The sequence below is a fragment of the Centroberyx gerrardi genome, chromosome 7 (assembly GCF_048128805.1).
Source record: "Centroberyx gerrardi isolate f3 chromosome 7, fCenGer3.hap1.cur.20231027, whole genome shotgun sequence".
Lineage (NCBI taxonomy): Eukaryota > Metazoa > Chordata > Actinopteri > Beryciformes > Berycidae > Centroberyx > Centroberyx gerrardi.
Genome location: NC_136003.1, coordinates 25,795,029 through 25,814,222, shown reverse-complemented (window position 1 = coordinate 25,814,222; position 19,194 = coordinate 25,795,029). Strand labels below are relative to the sequence as shown.

General features: G+C 45.3%; 3 protein-coding genes across 3 annotated transcripts; 1 reads left to right on the top strand and 2 right to left on the bottom strand.

Moving 5' to 3' along the window:
• Positions 1–31: 31 nt before the first annotated feature.
• Positions 32–3,704, bottom strand: tmub2 (transmembrane and ubiquitin-like domain containing 2). Its single transcript, XM_071912582.2, has 3 exons — positions 3,615–3,704; positions 1,963–2,606; positions 32–1,367 (listed from the first exon to the last, which is right to left on the bottom strand). The coding sequence occupies exons 2-3, from the start codon at positions 2,589–2,591 to the stop codon at positions 974–976; spliced, it is 1,023 nt and encodes a 340-aa protein (XP_071768683.1). The 5' UTR covers positions 2,592–2,606; positions 3,615–3,704; the 3' UTR covers positions 32–973.
• A 998-nt stretch (positions 3,705–4,702) lies between these two features.
• On the bottom strand, positions 4,703–8,234 carry asb16 (ankyrin repeat and SOCS box containing 16). The gene is made up of 6 exons (XM_071912586.2): positions 7,874–8,234; positions 7,092–7,359; positions 6,002–6,410; positions 5,405–5,488; positions 4,988–5,098; positions 4,703–4,888 (listed from the first exon to the last, which is right to left on the bottom strand). Exons 1-6 carry the CDS (start codon positions 8,232–8,234, stop codon positions 4,703–4,705), a joined length of 1,419 nt encoding a protein of 472 aa, XP_071768687.2.
• A 1,502-nt stretch (positions 8,235–9,736) lies between these two features.
• On the top strand, positions 9,737–17,297 carry hrob (homologous recombination factor with OB-fold). Its single transcript, XM_071912585.2, has 10 exons — positions 9,737–9,852; positions 10,068–10,118; positions 10,288–11,322; positions 11,992–12,075; positions 12,752–12,886; positions 14,196–14,304; positions 15,712–15,797; positions 15,975–16,097; positions 16,235–16,445; positions 17,136–17,297. The coding sequence occupies exons 1-10, from the start codon at positions 9,841–9,843 to the stop codon at positions 17,189–17,191; spliced, it is 1,902 nt and encodes a 633-aa protein (XP_071768686.2). The 5' UTR covers positions 9,737–9,840; the 3' UTR covers positions 17,192–17,297.
• The last annotated feature ends 1,897 nt before the right edge of the window (positions 17,298–19,194 follow it).

Below are 19,194 nucleotides of genomic sequence, written 5' to 3'. Positions count from 1 at the left end.
ATAAATAGCCAACAGGAAGCAAAGGTTTGGTTTGAAATGCTTTAATCTGAGTCAGCACTGAAGCCAGAACAGTCCAACATAGATAGGAGGGCATAAAGGGGGCAGAAGTTCCCCTCAAATCTTCAAGTGCCAGATGCAGATTCATCTGATTCATTCTATCATTTTATTTACAGTAAGTACACAGTATATTTACATCATCTTCTCAAAAACTGTTTATTTTAATGTCTAGTGATTATTATTTAAATTAAACTATTTCTAAATATCTGCAGTTGTTCAAGCAACAAATTTACTTGGGGAAATTTCAGCCTTGCAGTAAGGCAGCTGTTACAGTCCATATTTGATTACTGAGAGCTCATGTCATTCAAAGAACAAAAAATGGAAACGAGAGTCTAACCAGCACAACAGTGAGTGGTTCCAAAAGTTCAAGATTGTTGCATCTATCCCTTGGTTTTCCTATTTTGCAGATGGTTTTCTTACACAGAAACACACGCCGCAATGTTCACAAAAGTGAATGAGATGAAATGTTTCAATGACGCACAGGAACGCATCATCCTAATCCCCAGTAACAATCATAGAGCAGACTAGATAATGCCAAAGAGAGTGGCGAAACATACCAGACACTGAAATGAGCGGGTATGAGCCACTGTGTCATGTTTTAAGATAAGCAAAATTACAGCTCAGTTTAACCTGAACTTCATACAAACACAGATTGCAGATTATTATTTACTCCACATATACTATACAACCTCTCACATGTTTTTTCTTCTTGGTGCATGCACAAACACAGGCACACCCACACACACGCTGTAGGAATCCAGTCAGCCATGTGGCATCTACACCAAGGCCCCTTTTGATTAGTCCCTGCCTCTCTCCAGACGCCGCCTACTGCTGTTGTTATTTTTATTCTACCTCACAAGAATGCCAACATTCAGATGCGAGTAAAGGCTTCCTTCTATCGCGATGCATCTGCCTCTCAACGGCTGTGCATCCCGAAGATCAAGAAGCTGAAGAACACAGTGACTCCCACGAGGGAGATGGTCGCGGGGGCGGTGAAGAACTGCCTGTAGTTGATGCGGAAGTACCACACTACAGCCAGTATCACCACAAACACAGGCACCACCAGGCTGCTGGTGCTGAGGGCCAAACCTGCAGCCCTGAATCCTCCGGAGACCCCGGACCCGGCTCCCGAGCCCGTCCCGGACGGAGCCCCTTCCTCTGGACTGGCCTCACGCAGCGCCTGGGAGACGTGGCAGTGGATCACACTGTTGTGCGTAATGTTTAGGGACAACAGAGTCCTTTTGGGATCCTGCAGTAACTGCCCTTGGTAGATCAACTTTATCTGACGCTCCCGACCTGAGAAGTATTTGCTAGAGGAGAGGAGAGAAAAAGAGCCATTAAAACACATGTTGACAGGTTACAACCGAGGTCGGTGTTGATAAGACTGGCGTGACGTTTCAAATGGGCCACGCCTACAAAGTGCGGCACAAGTGCGAAATCCTATTCAGTTTCTACGGGCAAAACAAAAAAATCTACATTTTCTGTCTTCTAATAATTTATGTGAAATGTATATGGTGTTGTTAATTGCCCATAACCTTTTCACATCTGTCAAACAACTGCATGATCATAATAATTTAATTATCTGTAAGTCACAAAATGCTAACAAGCTAGCAAACTTCCGTGCAAACATCCGTTCAAGAGAGGAGTCCTGTTAGCATTGTGACACTTGAAGAAAAAACATTTTAATGATCATGCTGTTGAAAATGTCGACAAATGACTTACACCATATACATTTAACATTAATTATTAGAACACAGACAAAGCAACCACAGAAAATGTTGATTTATTGTTTTGTTCATAGAAACTGAATAGGGTCTTGCACTTGTACCGCACTTTGTAGGCGCTGCCTTTTGCCATGTCATCGGCATTCTTATCTATGAGGATGTTTTGGGTTGCTTTACCAACCTTTTCAGAACACCCACTGTATCCTGTGGCTTCAGGACGGCCACTTCTTCTGTGTCATTTAGGAACTTCAAACGGACAGAAATGGTAGTGGTGGTGGTGGGAGTGGAGGCGTTGTTGGACAACGCTGGGATAAGTTTCGTAACCTTTTTATCTTCCTCCCCCAGCTCTTCCTCCTCTTCTTCCTCCTCCTCATCATCCTCTTCCTCATCGACTTCGTCGTCATCCTCATCATTAGGATGGTATCTACCAGTATGCGGTTGCTTGCTCTGTATGTTCAGCAGTAGATCTGTCCCAATCCCCGCAGCTCCCTCCCCTGTTCCTTCACTCTCTCCTCTCTCAGACCCCGGCTCACCGTCCTCCGGCTTGTTTTCCTGTGAAGGCGGAGGAGTTTGCTGTTCAGGAGTGTCGGTGCTGGGAGGCCCTCCGCTGTAGCTGTCGTGGCCTCCCAGTCCAATAAGAGAGGCGTGGGCCCCTACAGTGAGGATGGTGCCCAATATATGGTCTCCCCGGTCAGCCACGTGTGTTGAGAGCCAAGCCAAGACGAGGGCGAAGACCAGGAGCAACACGCCACCTGCTGCGGTCACCTCATCTCCCATCCCATCCAACATGGTCAGTGCACACACCGCCATTTCTGTCCTCAAAACCTGAGGAAGACAAGACACAACACATGGCACAAAAATAAAGTATTGGTCAAATGCAACACAATGTTTAAGTAGTCAATAGCCTGGCCCGATGACAGAGAACACACACCGAACTCCATTCAAAGTTCTGGCAAATTAATGTGGCCTTGCTAATCAGTATGTGTTGTGTTTTGATATTTGACAGACACATTTCAGTGTCCTGTGTAAGTAAAATAAAAAACCTACTTAGGAAGGTCCCTGCAGATCAGGACAAAGCTATTCTGTAGGAAATTATTTAGATTTTACAAAAACAGCAGCTCAGGATAATTATTCGGCACAGCTATTTGTTACTTGAGAATATATAAAAATACACTTTAAGGACGGCATTTCATTGCTTAATGGCTAACGTTAAAGGAGTCAGATGTTCTAATAGCAGATTGTAACAATAACAGCCTATTAAATAGATGAACAAATGCTAAGGTTGAAATTATATTAAAACAACAGGTGTTTTCTTGGATTATGTGTATGCTGAATTTACAAGTAGACCCCGACGATTCAGAAAAGGTACTATTTCGTGACGTTATGTGTTTGCCGATACGCAAGGCCACATTAAATGCCAGAAATCTGAATGGAGTGGACGATCTCTCTATACAGCAGAGAGAAGTGCAACTGTCGGGGCGAATCATCAGCCGTTTCATTTAGCTAAATACGACCCAGCAAGCCAATTATGGCCGCGTGAACAGAGTTTTCTCGTGACTTGTTTGTCAACTCGCCACTAAATCTCGCATAGCAAGCCGTAGTGTAAGCTAGCCCCTGTCCTGCTAACTTGTTATGTTACAGTGTTTGTTGCTGTTCCTAGCTAGGAGTTAGCGAGCTAGCTTGCAAGCTATCTTGCTAGCCGAAAAACGACCTTCGCCTGTTTACACCAATCGTTGTTCAAACTGTTTTGTCGCAACGATTTCCAAAATGGACGCAGACACTTGTCGCGTGAACGTTTGCGCGTTTAAATTATACAAACATACATTATCTTACCTACTACATGTGTAATCAAATCATGTTTAAAGACGTGCCACAATGCTACTTAGCAGCTGCCCGTTAAAAACCACATAAACACAGTCGACGACACGGCGTGACGTCATCACCGGTGTGTTCACGCAGTGGGAGCGCTTGTTTTGGAAACTGGGTCACGCCTGTTGCTCCTGACCAGACATAATCATGGTCTCTCTGTGTGTGTCTGTGTGTGTGTGTGTGTGTGTGTGTGTGTGTGTGTTGTGTGTGTGCGCGTGCGTGTGTGTGTGTAGGGTGGTGAGTCATCCAAAGAACACAATCTGCTCAGGATCAGGCACTGTCTGGCAGACATTGGCGAAAACATGTATTTGTATGTATAGCTAGATGACATTCTTTCAAATTATATTTTGGAAAATGGAAATGTATGCAGTGTTTCAGTGCGCTGCTGCTGACAACATATTATATCTGTTACCCAATACTATACCCAAAACATATTTTGTCCCTTCATGTACCAATACATTTTTTCTATGTTTTGAAATACATTTCTAAACATACTCTGAAGTGTGAAATGCATTTTTCTCCATATGGATAATGAGTTACAGAAGCATCTATTATGCATCTTATATTCATATACCATGGATTTACATTCATATACTTATATACTTAATCTGATATCAAGTTCAATGATGTAGAGAGTTGCTTATTAGTTTGTCCAGAAGCAGATGGTTAGTAAATAATTGTTTTCTTTTTTATGCAGAAACTTTGGTAAACAGAAATGCCATGGTGATTTTTAACACAGCGAGTGTCAATCATTATTATAATAATAATAATGATTCCATGGAAGGTAAAGTTGTTTATTTGTATATTCTTCTAGAAGTTCCATCTGAAAATCTGAAAACACATGTTCCAAATAACAGACTCCCATTAAAAGTATTCATCAGTTGGCAAAAACAAGTAATTGTAAAAAATAAAAACAAGAACAAAACAAAAAACAACAACAGGTTTATATTGTCTAATGTCAGTTACAGGCAGTGTTTCTGACGATGCACCATACTAGTAGAAAATGTATTCAACATAATTTCAGTACTATATGAACAGCCCACACACTGCGTTCATTGGAGCGTCCCGTCATTACAGAGCAGCAGGTAATCCCTCACAGAGCTGGGAATGTCCAGTTTACTGACTGCTGCGTGGCACAGCGCCCCTAGGTGCTGTCGTAAAGCACAACGACAAAGGTGCTGCAGACACCGAGGCTGGCCGCTCGTCTGACGCACCGAGGCAAAGAAACACTGGTGTTCCTGAGGAGGGGAGGGACAACCAAACACCAGAGCTTCAGCACCAGAGAATACAGGAAGGGAGAAGAGGGAAGAGGCGATTTAACGCTGCAGTGAGCTCACCTCATATGTCTCAGGTGATACAGAGTCCATCCAGTCACAGGCAGGGACAGCTGTATATGAGTTCAGCATGACTTCCAGAGTGGCAGGGGAGAGGACACAGTGCTTCAGCATCTGTACAGAGGACAGTAGAGTGGGGCGCTTTAGTCTAAACACTGCGAAACAAGTTATTTCATCTTGTTTTGTGAAAAAAATCAGCCATGAGGTTGAGATAATTCCACTTGTTTCCAATGCAAATCAACTTCTTTAAAGCATTTTCTTGAAACATATGTCTTGATCTGCCTTATTTCAAAAGTCGAACTGCATTGGAAACAAGTGACAGATTTAAGGACTTAATACTAGATTACTTGACTGGTTAAAATGCAGTGAAAGCCAAGTCCCAGTAACCCCGTTGTCTTAGTTTGGTGATTTTTACCTAACCTTAGGTGAAGCAGGCTTGGCTCCGTGGTTCAGGAGTGAACGTGCTATGACTTCAGGTTGCTGGTCCGGGTAATCTTCCACCACCTTAATGGGAACAAGAAGAAAACAAGTGTAATATCCCTCTGCCTGGTCATATTATGTGTAAAATCTCAGCTTAATCAGTCCAAAATGAACCCTGAGATACTTGTTGACTCAGGGGCGGACTTAGTGATTTGGGGGCCCTAGGCAAAGGCAAGCATGGGGCCCCCTGAATCCCAATTCTCTCACTTTTTAAATCATCCTTTCTATATATAAACTTGGGTAGCTTTGCTTATTTTATTTTTTTTAACTTCTTTCTCCACTACTGATGCAGTGGAAAAAGGAAAATGAGCTTGAGGTCAAGTGGCAAAATCTCACTAGAAGTTGTATAGCCCACTACAGCCTGACTGAGTATGGGGGGTGACCATGACTCAAGATTGAAATAATTTATTGTAACAAAAAGAGCAGTGTTTTTCAGTTTTGCCTAATGGGAAAACCGCCCCTGTGTTGACTATTCTTTCTGCCACCATACCCCACTCAGGCCCGTCCCCTGAAATCCACCCAACCCTCATCCGCCACCTGCAACAGACAATCCATAGGTGTGTATCCTGCACAGTTGGCCACGTCCGCCTCGGCTCCGTGCTGCAGCAGGAGGTCTGCGATGCGAGGGCTGCAGTTGGCGCAGGCGTTGTGCAGGGGGGTGTGCAGCTTCCGGCCTGCGGTTCGGGGGTCGGCTCCCGCGCCCAGCAGCATCTGGACCACACGGAGGTAGCGGCCGGCCTCGGACGGCCTCTCGGCTCCGGAGCAGGCGGCGTTGAGAGGCGTCTCTCCCTCTCGGTTCTTGGCTATCACGTCTGCTCGGTGGGACAGGAAGAGCTCCACGTGCTCCTCCAGGCCTCGCCGGGCTGCCGAGTGCAGAGGAGTGAGCCTCGACTCCTGAGTCAACACATTGACCTCTGCCCCGCCCTCTAACAGCAGCTCAGCACACCTGAACACAATGCACACGTTTTGATCGTGACCTGCACCAGCACCGACTGTCTACACTGCAAACATGTCCACCTCAGCAAGATATTTAATACAACACAGAGTCTTAAAATCTTATTCAAATCTAGTGAAATCTGCCAATGAGGCGAGATAGTCTCCACTGCTGTTTCAGTTGTTTTGTGAATTTTCTTGAGGCAACAGACAATACCTTCTAATCAGGCAGAACACTCCAGTTGTTTCATGATTATGTCACTTGATTCAAGAAAATTCTCAAAAACAAGTTAATTTGCAGAGGAAACGTGGGATTTTCTCTCCCTACTGGCCTTTTTACTTGTTCTAAGAAAAATAAGATTGTAAGACTCCTGCAGTGTAAGATAAAGGAAGATAAAATGAATCTTTAATGATTCCTGTGGAGAACTGGGATTGTTGGGTCAAATAGTAGATCTAATAGAATACAGCATAGAAGAATAGAACATAAAAATGAGAAACCTAACAGTTTGAACACTGGAACATGTTAAGTAGAAATGTATAAATGATGGAGTATGGATTACAGCTTTATGAGGCCAAGACCTTTACCTTCTCCACAGTTATAACATCCCTCCACCAGATTCTGTTTGAGCAGCTTAACTGTCACTGTTATCACTTGCCTCTGGGCTTAAATAACAAACTGGTGTTTCCCACTCACTGCAGTGACTGTGCAGAGGTGCAGAGGTGAAGCGGGGCGCTGCCGTCTGCCGCCAGCAGGTCAGGGTCTGCTCCGTGGGAGAGCAGCAGCTGAACGCAGACGGAGTGTCCGCCGGTGCAGGCGTCATGCAGGGCGGTGCTGCCCCCGGGGTCGGCGTCCACCTCCGCCCCGCGGAACAGCAGCTCCTCCACACAGCCGCTGTGTCCTCTGCTGGCCGCCAGGCGCAGCGCCGAGGTCTGCTTCACCTTGGAGCTCAGGGTCCACATGCCTGACAGGGTGAACAGAGAGGCTGTTAGAGGCTGTCGGGGAAAGGGGCAGAGCTTGACTTTAATGCATTATGGGTGCAATTACAGTTGAGATCTCCGTCTCCCAAACCATATTATAGGTTTAGTTTTTCCGCAAACTGAAAATAGAGTTAAAATTCACAACTATTATGTTACAGAAAATGCAGGGCTCATCAACACATCAACATTTTTTCCAAATCTGCCATATTGCACCATCCCTACCAATTCATTCTTCTAGATTTCATCTTTGCAAATTTGTTAATTACCGTGTTCATAAAGGTCATAAGAGTGAATTAGCAACAGAAAATAGTTGATTGTTCATAATATGCTTATTTAACTTAGTTTTTACCAATATATCTACATTCCAAGGGATTCTCTACATTGTTGGTAATTCAAATTCTGCTTAGGGTCAGGGAGACCTGTGTGTATCTGTTGTGTTGACTGAGACAACAGCATTTTGAGATGTAGTAAGGATGAGCTGTGTGGAAAGCAGTATACCCATCTCCGGAGCCCACACCATCTCCTCGTGCACCGTCTCCATCAGCGCGTTGACCATGGCGGGGTCCTTTAGCACGGCATACACTCCCTTCATGTCCCCGCACATGAAGGTGTTGTGCACGGCCGTGTCTCTGCAGCGGACCGGAGGCGGAGGGGCCCGGACCTCCTGGAGCCTCCTCCTCTGCTGCTGCTGCCTGGGCGGGGGCGGGGGCGGGGGCCGGGGGGCCCGGGGCAGCGGGGCCCGGGTCATGGCTCTCCTCTCAGCTAGGGCCCGCCGTGCCTCCTCCCACTCCTGGAACTCCTGCTCCAGTCTCAGAGAGCGGAGCGAGGTGGAAGTGAACGGAAATGTGTCCTTTGACATGATACTGCAAAATGAATCCTCCAGATGGGTTTTTTTTTTTTTACCAAGTGAACTATGTCAGTTTGTGGGGAAAAAAAAGAGAAAATGAATGAGACCACAGTGAGTTTATGGCAGTTTCATCTGAGCAGGAGATCCATGCATTACACACCCAAAAGCAATAGACAGTCTTGCTGCTGAAGAACTAGAGTTAAACTAAGTACTGTAAGTCAGAGAAACACAGCTTTTACTCACCCTGCCCTGAAACACTTCTGAGTCACAGGGGTGTAGAAACTCAGGCAAAGGTCATGCATACATTTAAACTTTCTGCTTAAATCCCATGTTTCCATCGGATGTGTAGGCTATGTAAAGAAGAAACGTCCAAATCAAACGTCCTCTTAGGAGAAGTGCGGACACCGTCACAAGATTGTTGCTCAAATACAAGTTCAGCACTAGTTATTAATAGAGAAGAATGCAAGCTGATACTCGGCTGTTGTCTTAACCGAAAATGGTCAGCAGGTGGCAGTGTCGACCCGGCGTTAATCTCCCCAACGCGGGCCAGTAAATCAAAGACAGTAAACAAGGTCAAGATACTACAGGTCAAGATAGTTCACATCCCATTCCAGCCTATGGACGACCTGAAGAGAGTATGCATACAGCAGCGAATTAAGGACCTTCATGAATATCCATTACTGATATTAGGCATTAATATACCACGCATGTGCGAAACAGCAGCACCTACTTAACATCTTTTTAAACTAATTTAAAGGCATGTATAGGTCACATTGCTCTCAGTAATAGCCTAGTGCTAAATTGTACTTCATTGCTGCATTCGTGTTTCATGGGGAAAGACACTAGATACGAGTCTACTACTCGAAAATACCATCCATGTCAGTTTACAGGTTGTATACTGGTTGGGAACTTGGGGTTTGGCGTTGGATTTCTGACTTCCTGAATTCTGACATTAACAAAAAATACCTGTAGTCAAGCGTATGGAATGATACAGCCTATTAATTACAAATAAAGCAAACAAAATGTTTGATTTCCATCACATAAGGAATTTGGTATTCACAATTCTTAAAATGTCATGGCAGAATACAACCACTTGCTGGATTTGTGTTGGCAGTTGACATTGCAATGTTTGTTTGCAGTAGGCATAACTAATCGCATGTGTGTTAAGTGTGAAAAAGCTGATCAACCAAAGTCTACAGAAAACCTTCAGTGGGTCAAGTCGACAGTGATTCCCATATGACATGAACGCGGCATTAAACACCGTTTGGCTAAATCACCAAATGTGAGACTCCTAGCCAGAAAATAAGCGATGAAGCGAAGTCGGAAGTAAGTAGGAGTAAAACCTCTCGCTACGCGTAGATTCTCTCTGTATAAACATTGTTTACGTCAGCACGTACTGCTTGAACGTGGCGGCGCCAAGCAGCAGGCGCAGCACTAACACAGTCGAACATAAGTTTTCCTACCTACAGTTGTCTAGTAGCGTTTTCTTTTCAAAGTAAAGTTATAAAGCGAGACAACGGGAAATAATTATACACCATTGAAGAATGGCATCCGATGGCTTACTTAGATTCGTGTACCTGTCCGAACTGATCAGATAAAGCTTTCATCGCGATATCCAATGACTGCGATGGTAAGTCAGCCAGTCCAGCTAATTTAGCTAGCTAGCTAACTTGCCCTAGGAGTTAATAGTACTGCACATAGATAACATATCTGTTTCTGTCTGGCCGTGTTGTGATAAATCAGGCCTTATGTCTTCACCTAGTTCATAGCATCTGGATATTTATATGCTGCACATGTTGTAAAGACCTCTCACTGGTGTGTTGTGTGTTGTAACTTTTGTTCCAGACCTGCAAATTAAATGGATTGTTCAGTATTGGGGAGGACTTTGATGATGAGGTGATTCCAAACAGACTTCAACACACCTGATTTCACTTGTTACTTAATTCTCAGTGTGTGCTTGTCGCATTCAGTAACATAATGGTTCTCCTTCTGTTCTCTGTTCCTCTCTCTCATGCTGTGTGTGTGTGTGTGTGTGTGTGTGTGTGTGTGTGTATTCGTTTTGTAGGACCTGCTTGCTGCAGACTGGGCTGCCCCGTCAGCGTCTGGACCAGCCAGTCTGGCAGCTGCTGTATCATCCTGTGCGCTGCGTGCTTCTTCTGTTGCTCACAGAGAGCAGGAAAAAAATTCCCTACTGCAAACTGGAGAGAGATCAACTGCCCCGTGTAATGGCAGAGGACCAGGGAACAGCACGCAGACTGCTGTTGGACAAACTGTTGCTCTGGGTCTGAGACAGCTCTCCTCCTCCACTCAGCTGCACTCCCTGCATCCCCAAACACTAAGTAATGCTCATCCCACTTTGGCATCCCAACAGACTCGCACTAACGCTGCAGAGCCGCAGAAGGCCTATGTGCCACAGGATGAGTTTGATGACTGGGATGTTGACCTGGCAGACTTGGATGAGTGTGATCCACAGATGGGCATGGGAACACACTTCCCGCAGCCAGTTCAGCCCCCTGCTCCATCCTCAGTTGTGCCCACAGTAGAGACTGTATCTTCAGCCAAAACGCTGCGGCCCCCAACCTGTGGAGGGACCCAGACTCTAGCTGGCAGGAGTCTGAGAGAGCTCAGCACTAAACACCAGACGTCCGGCTCGTCTAACCGTAACCTCCCTCCTCACACCTCCTCCGCTGCACCCTTGCCGTCTCCAGACCGCCGCGCTCCTTTCCTTTCAGCCGCTCCGCAGAGCCCCGGTGTTTTCCCTGGCCTCACCGCCACCTCCCCCGCCCCCAGCCCCTTCCACAGCCCCCTCCCCAGGCCGGTCAGAGGGCCCCAGCAGCCACAGAGGCCGTGGGCGACCCCGGGACCGTCCCCGGGACCGTCCCCTCAGGGCCGTGGCCTGTTTGAGGCCGTCTCCCCGGCGCCCTCCTCTGTCACCTCCCCCGGCCTCAGCCCTCGCCCCCTCCACACGCCGGTCCTCACCAATCGCCTGGTCCAGTTGGTGTCCGCCTCCAATAAGCTTCCCAGGAAGAGGCCTCGCTCCGACCCTCACCGGCCCGCGACCCGCCGCTTCCCTGGCCCCGCCGGACTGCTGCCGCAGCAGGTTAGTCCACATGGTCCACACACAGTTTGTCCCTCTGCCCCGCTTCTGAAATGGCCTGTATGAGAATTGGACCTCGGTTGCACTACACTGATGTTGCTAATGTCATCCATTTTCATAATATTTACTATTAATGAAAGTTACGCTCGGAGTTGTCCAATTATATATATTTTAAAGGAATTCAAATTTTCCTCTATTTATATACATATATGATCAAATATGTTTAATGAAGACATTGTTAAATTTAGATTTTGTTTGAGTGGTTAAATTTAAAGTTATAGCATTTTCAAAAATTCTACCTTTTTTACAGGCAGTTTCACACAAACTCCCGCTAATACATCAAAAATGCACTTGGTCCTGATTGGCTTCCCTCAAAAAAACATTACTGAAATCTGTTCAGTCAGCCCAGTTTGCAGCAGTTGAACTGGAAAGCCTATATTTATTTGCAAAACATCATGAAGAACACTGTTGTTATCCTGAGCTGTAGTATATTTGAAAACTGAATAATATGGGACCTTTAAACTGTATAATCTGTCTTTGGTCAGAATTTATAGCGCTCCTCTGTGAATCTGTTATCTAGGCTCTAATTGAATGATTGTCAAAGAAATCTGTTGGTTATGTGTTTGTTTTTGCACCATGGTGCCAGATAATAATTGAATTGTTGTCTCTCAGCCGCAGGGCCAGAGCCTGGATGACATAGTGGTGTCGGTTCCCCAGACTCCGGCCCACGGCGCCGTGGCTCGACTGCCAAGCCAGGTAATGTAAGACCACAGAACACATTAAATCTTATTCCGCTGATATTGAATTTTAGGTGTCTTACTTATATAATAAGGCAGTAACTAATGCTGAGATGTAATTATCCCCTAAGCGATAATGTAGGTGGGCGCCTCCTGTCACTGATGTTCTGTTGTGTTAGGCCCAGTAGCTGCTCGGTCAGATCTACACTGCAGACCGACACCATAAACAAAACCAAGTCTCAAAACCACCATGGTGGTAGAGAGATGGCTGACCCCATTTCAACAGCCCACCCAGCAGGCCAGAAAGAGTTTCTCTGGCTGCAATTACACTTGTCGCTTCAATGTGACTTTGATCTTCCAAACACTCAAGGACGCATTAAGATTTTGCTCACATTGCTATCGGACTTTCAAAACCAGACACGGAAATGGTCGAGCCTGCGATGTGGTCTGAATTTTACATAGTCCGGATGCAATTTGGCCACAGTGACCATACAAGCGATCTAAAGAGATTGCGGGGGAGAGCAGGAAAAAGACATGAATTTAAATAAATGCAGCCACAGGAGATGCATGGCAGGCATTTTCAAGCCAAGTGTGGACATACAGCGGTGAGATCTCATAAAATCCAGTCTTGAGAATCAGAACTCAAGTCACATCAACACTGTAACTGTAGTCTTGCCTGTAAACTTTATTTACAGGGTCCCAGCTCCCAGACTGAGGAAGAAGAGTTCAGCGGCGGTGCCTGGGCGGCAATGAAGGCAGAAATGGGATTGGATGAAAGGAACCCCTCTTGCTTCCTGCATTCCTACAGTGTGGTCATGGTGCTTCGCAAGGTAACGTTTTAAATCAGTAACCTTCTCAGCTACAACACACATCCCTTTTGTTGTCCAATTAGATACATAAACTTCAAAGTAGTTACCCATTCAAGGAGGAAAACACATCCAGCCCTGTAATGTATGCATCATTATTTGGGCCGAGTGATTTATTTTTTTTTTATCCGCCATCATAACAGAGTGCGTGACGACGCCGGTGGTCTATTGGCATAATCAGGACAAACGACAGAGCCGCGCTGGAGGTGTTTGTTGTAATTATCAACTGTATGATCAGTCATCAATCACTCTAATGGAGATTCTGTTGTTTCTCTGCTGCCTCTGCGTTCCTCTGGAGGCGGCTTCCTAGGAATAATTTATCAGCGTTTAATTGATAAATGTTGAGTGGCAGTTGTTTGAACTTGTTGAGAGAGCACTTCAGTATGTTGGTTTCTGTGCTGTTGTTGGTCACTGGCTGTGTTTAAATGCATGGAGTAACCTGGCTCCTGGCCATGCTGTGGTTAAGCGTATTCAGGTTAAGCTCTTTACATGAACCTTGGCTGCCCTGCGACTGAGGATTGCTGTTGCCATGAATAAACCAATTCACAGACCAAGGCCGCCCTCTTTGACTGGACTATAGCATGGTACTTCTAACACAGGCTCGCCGCTGTTTTTCTTGACATCCAAATGTGCCCATAACCCCACGCAGATGGTGAAAGCCAAAAGTGAAAGGAGTAAAATGTATCCAAGCCATAGTGTAGGGAGTAGGGAGTAGTTGCATAAAGCTAGTTTAAGACTAGTCTAATCCTTAGACTGGTCTTAGATTCTCAGGTTGGAATAGTCTAATTAAGACTGTCTGTTACTTAAATATTACAACTGACTTATTTTGAGGTAGGAATGTTAGCCACCTTCCCCCCCGGCTAATCTTGAGTTAAGAACTTTGTTGTTATGGCAACGAGTCGGCCTAACGGTCAGAGTGGTTTTTGGGAAGAGTCTGAAGAAGAGAGCGAGTCTTTAGAGACAGAAACAACCCATTAGAGATCTACAACAACCAAGAAGTAGTAGGAACAGGTAAATATAAATGTCTGTAGCAAGTTTGACTTAAAGTCACATTTAAGTCGAAGACCAGGTCTATCTTTATGCAACTGGCCCCAGGTATCTTAACTTTCTCATAATCGGAGTATTAGCTTACCTGGGTTCTTCTAACCAAATTATGATGTTTATATTCTTCGAGCCAAAGCCGAGTTACTTGAATAACCAGGTTAAGAATGGAATTCTCTGTGCATGTAAACGAAGCCGGTGTGTTTCTCGTTCTCCCCTCCCGTCTACCTAGGCCGCCCTCAAGCAGCTGGCAAAAAACAAAGTCCCCAACATGGCCGTGCTCCTGAAGAGCATCCTCCACACACACAACGACGCCAAGGCTGTGTTTAAAGACCCAACAGGTAGTGGACACAACACCCGCACACACACACCCGCGCTCACCCATAACTGTCAACACAGGCTCATAGTAGAAATGTGCATCCACTTGACTTGCAACACTTCCCCCTCCCCGTGCGCACAGGGCAGAATTGCAGCATCCTCAAGTCAGTGAAAACACTCCAGTCTCCATATCAGTTAGAGAGTGTTGGAGAAAATAGCCTCTTGTGCTCAGTGGTATAATAAAATGTGTATGTGTCTGAGACAGAGGGAGGGAGAGAAAGTGATGGTGAGTAAAAGAGAGAGAGAGAGAGAGGAGCTGTGTGCTCTGTTTGCTTCACATTTGACATTTGCTCACTGAGAACTCGCCTGATTGAGCTCCACATGGTACGAGAGCAGAGTTCAGCCACTGTAATACGCTTGATTAAACACACGCACACACACACACACACACACACACACACACTTATATATATAGGCCTATATACCCAGTCCAGTTCAGTGGAACACATCTGTCCTGCTGCCAGCGGCCCTCTCTCTCTCTCTCCTCCATCCTTTGCGTCTTTCTTTCTTTCTTGTCTCTCTCTTCAGCTTTGTAGTCTCTCTAATCTTCCCTCCCTTTTCTCTGATGCACAAGCATATCTAAGCTAAGCTGGTTGCCATGGCCCCCAGAGAGCGAGCGGCATGAAGTATACTGATTATGAACACTCAAGAGTAGATGTCGCACTCAACGCCGGACTTAAGTGCTTATTAGCGGTTCAATTGCTGCAGGTCGGCATCGGCAGCGAGCAGATATTATGTGCTTCTGAGACCACAAGGGACCAGCCAGTCAATAATATGCCTCCCACCCTATTTTAGATGTGTAGCTTTTGCTCCAGCAGTCAGTTATGTTCAGAAGCAGTTCAAGAATACAGTAAGTGTATAATCACCACCGATTAGAATGAATGCGGATGCGGATCATCAGTATGTTTCCACAATTACAGGATGAAAGAGGTTACATCGCAGAGGTCAGGGTGTGTTGAAATATCTTCGATTATGTTATCCATGTATTCAAGGCCTTAATATAGTGTTGAATGTGGTTAAATATAGCACTTGAAGTCATAAATTCAGATTCAGAGGTCTTAAAAATGTTGCATGTCTTGGTGCGTTGTTTTCTCCAGTGAGGAATCAGTCTACAGTTTTACATTTTTTCAGTGGCAGAATTGGTCTTTCATTTAATTTGACCTGGCATTTAAAAATGTCTGAAAAGGGCTTAAGTTTAATTGTAACTTGCAGACACCCTGGACATACAAGCTTTTTTTTAATTGGGTGACATTACAGGACTGTGCCACTAGCCCTCACTGCTCTCTTCTTCTTCTTCTTCTTTGCACTGTTTACCCTGTGTATGCTGTGTACATGACAAATAAACAGACTTGACTTATTTTTGACCGAAGGGGAGATTCAGGGAACAGTGCATCGGCGCCTCCTGGAGGACAGACTGGGGGAGCTCAAGGCTGGAGCCGTCCTGCTGCTCAAACAAGTAAGACTCGCCACTCAGACGCCTTTTATTTGGCCCAAGATGATAATTCATTTTAACTTAAGTTGCACCCACGACAGTAGCTGCCATACATTTGAGCATAACCTAGACTTTTGCTGGTTTGCCGTGCGTTTTTATTTCAGCTTTGCTATATTTTGTCTCTGCTTGCTCTGTGGGAAGGTGGGTGTGTTCTCCCCCTCCCACCGTAACCACTACCTGAATGTCACGCCCAACAACCTGCTGAAGATCTACCCCCCCGACGGAGTCTGCCTGTCCTCCTCTCAGCTCCCCCCGCTGGTCCTGGTGAGTAACGCTCCGCTCTGCCGAAAACCAGACTAGCACGATTACATTCCACCAAAAATGAAATCTGTCTCCCTGAAATGTTCTATCAAGCTGTCAGCTGTCCCCTAAAAACTGCTGGATGTTTTTTTCCTATTAAGGAGCCGGTGTTGGAGTCACCCGCCGGGTCTCCCAGCTTCCCCGGGGGCCCCGTGTCTCGGATGCAGCTGGTGTTTGACGAGGAGGATGAGGAGGAAGAGCAGCAAGAGGGGGGAAAGTGTAGGGAGGCAGGTCAAGCCCCGCAAGTCCCAGCGGACTCCACAGCCAGCTCCAGTGGGAACCCGGCACCACAGGACCCAGGCTGGGACGCAGGTGGGTTGGTCAAATAGCTAGAGAGAAAGAGGAGTGTTTATGTCCATTGTTCATCCTAAGGTGGCGTCTGAAATTACTGCCAAATGCCAGTAAAATTTGTTTTTGGTGGATGAATCGATAAGGGAGAGGGAAATTTATGAGACGATAACTTTTGATCTTTGGCTGTTCTTGAACTTTGTCCCTGCTGACCACCATACACTCACTCTGTCCATGAGCCAATCAAATCGAAGCAAAACAATGGCTCTGTATCAAAGCAGTTTCCTGTGTCTAAACTTCTCTAAACTTTTTCTTCCCCCTGTTTCTCTGCTGTCTGGATGGATAACTAGATAAATGTGAAAGATTCTAACTTAATTAGTGTGTGTGTGTGTGTGTGTGTGTGTGTGTGTGTGTTGTGGTGTACGCTTCAAAATGCTCTCTTATTTGAATTCTGTTGCACTACATGATTAATTACAAAGTTGATCCATTGTATAACTGAGTGAACAGGTTTTATAATAAACACACAGCACAGTACCTGAACTGCACACAAAGTAGCTACACCACAGTTAGGGTGACATATTTCTACAAAAATGTATGTTGAATAAAAATTATTTCTGATAGGAATTTTCTTTTTAGTTTACCAGCCCTTGGCAGGTGAACCAAAAGGTTGATTTCGGACACTGTCCCACGGCCTGACCTCTCTTTGTTGTGCAGATGACGACCTGGATGAACTCCTGGGAGAGTTACCTGAGGACACCTACAGCCTTTGACGTGAACTTTACATCGCCAAAGCATCTTGACAGACTGTCTCCACTGTTTTGGAGTTTGGCCATTTCACATGGCTGACTTTCCTTTGTTTTTGACGTCACCTCTTCAACATCATAGCCTCACGGCCGCAAAACATCTTGTACTATATTGTGTATTATATAAAGATTTTCTTTGTAATAAGTCAACTATGTTTAGTGTCCAGTTAAAAAATATATCAGACTACAGAGAATAGTCTCGACTGAATTTGTTGGTAGTTTGGCACTGCTATGCATCAGTGATGATTGATGTGTTGTAAGAACTAATCACTCTTAGCAAACACATGCTCATTAATTAATTAAACCACTCCAAAAATCAGCGCTGTTGAACTAAACTTGACTTATATTCTGGTGAAGGCTGCAATTAGTCTGAGATTGTATATGTTAAGGGTACTATCCCCTCGCTTTTCTCCAATTTTTATCCATGCTTGCACTTGCTGCGATGACTTTGAAATGGAAAACTAATCTACGGGAAATTGATTTAGTGATTAAACCGAATGAAAGCGAGGTGAAGCTTCTTTCTCTGCAGCTTAGAGACTGCATCTTTCTGTTTGTTTTTGTCCTCGCCCTCCGTTTTCAGTCGCGTCTGTTTCTCCTAGTCTCAAAGTCCAGTGGATAAACTGTGACCAAGCTTGTTTACCGTGCATTAAGTGCGTGTCAGAGATTTTTGGGGAAGGATTGCAGGGAGGAAGTCTGTGTTTGAGTCCATGTGGTCTTCCTGGCCGATGGTGTTTACCCAGCGCCGTCTGCGGAAAGCTGGTGACTAACAGGCTTTTCCCATCGGATCCAAACTCCTCCACTACCCCCTGCCTCACAGATATACTGTAGAGACACTTAAATAGATTCATATTAGTCCTCAGCCTCTTGGTGCTCTTGTGTATGATTCACCCACTTAAGTTGCCTGGTTTATGTTCAGGCGAGAATGAGTAGAGATCCATTAGGTAGAATTTGCAGTGGCCCCTAATGCCCCTGTGCTGCTCTTAGCTGTATGGCTGATATATATGTTTGTGTGAACACCAGCAGGGGGTAGCAGTTCACACCCTGCATGCCAGTGCAGGTCCTAGTGGACATCATTAGTCCAGTTCATGAGCTTATGAGAGCATGCGGATATCTAGCGCCAAGTTAGACACTCCTGATATTAAAACGTTAATTGGAAGGGAATCTAATTTCAGGACCAGAGCAAGGGTCTTTGAAAGTGTCTATTTGTGTGTGTGTGTGTTTGTGTGTGTCTGAGCGCATTGGGACTGCTCCCTCCCTTGTCTGCACATCTACCAATTAAGGCCTTCACAAAAGGGGGCTCAGTTCCAACAAGTCTGCAGTTGTTGCTCATACACTGGAATAATTTGCCCTTCAACTTCAATCGCCTCTTTCCAGAGGTAATAATCAACTGCGCCCAGTCTTGCCTACTCTGGTACTTACACATCCTAATTATCTCCTGGTAAGAGCTTATTATTTTTCATAATCCATTAAGATAGTCGGAACGTGTAATTACTCTTTCAGTCTCCTCTAGCATATCAGAAGTGCCTTCTGACCAAAAAAAAAAAATTAAAAAAAGATAAAATGTCAGGCTTTTATTCTGTCTGTGGTTTACTTGGGTTTAGAGGCCCTGGGGTAAAGAGAACTTTCTCATCTCTGATGTAAAGTAAAGTTAACTCTCTGAGATTTGGATAGAGAGGCCTGAGAAATATCCAGTGTTCAGTGTCTGGGGAACATTTGATGGCTTACAGTGGATGAACTCACTTCATGGTAAAAGGTTCACACACGCTCTTGGGTGAGGGGGGCATTCGGTACAATGGAAGCGGCAACGGGAGACACGGTCCATTTCACAGCAACTGTTGCACTAATGAACACTGAACCTGTTACTAGCCAAGTCATTTACTGCAATGACAGATGGTGTAGTGTAATACAGCCTGCGAGTTGGTCTTATTAGTGGACTGGTGGTCAACTACTGCGTAATGACATGGTGTTGA

Excerpts from the sequence above, each read along its gene's own strand:
- tmub2 (XM_071912582.2), bottom strand. The coding sequence starts at position 2,591 with ATGGCGGTGTGTGCACTGACCATGTTGGATGGGATGGGAGATGAGGTG. Across the intron at positions 1,368-1,962 it reads ACAGTGGGTGTTCTGAAAAG|CAAATACTTCTCAGGTCGGG; the intron begins GTTGGTAAAGCA and ends CCTCTCCTCTAG.
- asb16 (XM_071912586.2), bottom strand. The coding sequence starts at position 8,234 with ATGTCAAAGGACACATTTCCGTTCACTTCCACCTCGCTCCGCTCTCTG. Across the intron at positions 6,411-7,091 it reads ACCTCTGCACAGTCACTGCA|GTGTGCTGAGCTGCTGTTAG; the intron begins GTGAGTGGGAAA and ends CATTGTGTTCAG. Across the intron at positions 5,489-6,001 it reads CTATGGATTGTCTGTTGCAG|GTGGTGGAAGATTACCCGGA; the intron begins GTGGCGGATGAG and ends GTTCCCATTAAG.
- hrob (XM_071912585.2), top strand. Across the intron at positions 10,119-10,287 it reads GGGAGGACTTTGATGATGAG|GACCTGCTTGCTGCAGACTG; the intron begins GTGATTCCAAAC and ends TTCGTTTTGTAG. Across the intron at positions 12,076-12,751 it reads TGGCTCGACTGCCAAGCCAG|GGTCCCAGCTCCCAGACTGA; the intron begins GTAATGTAAGAC and ends CTTTATTTACAG.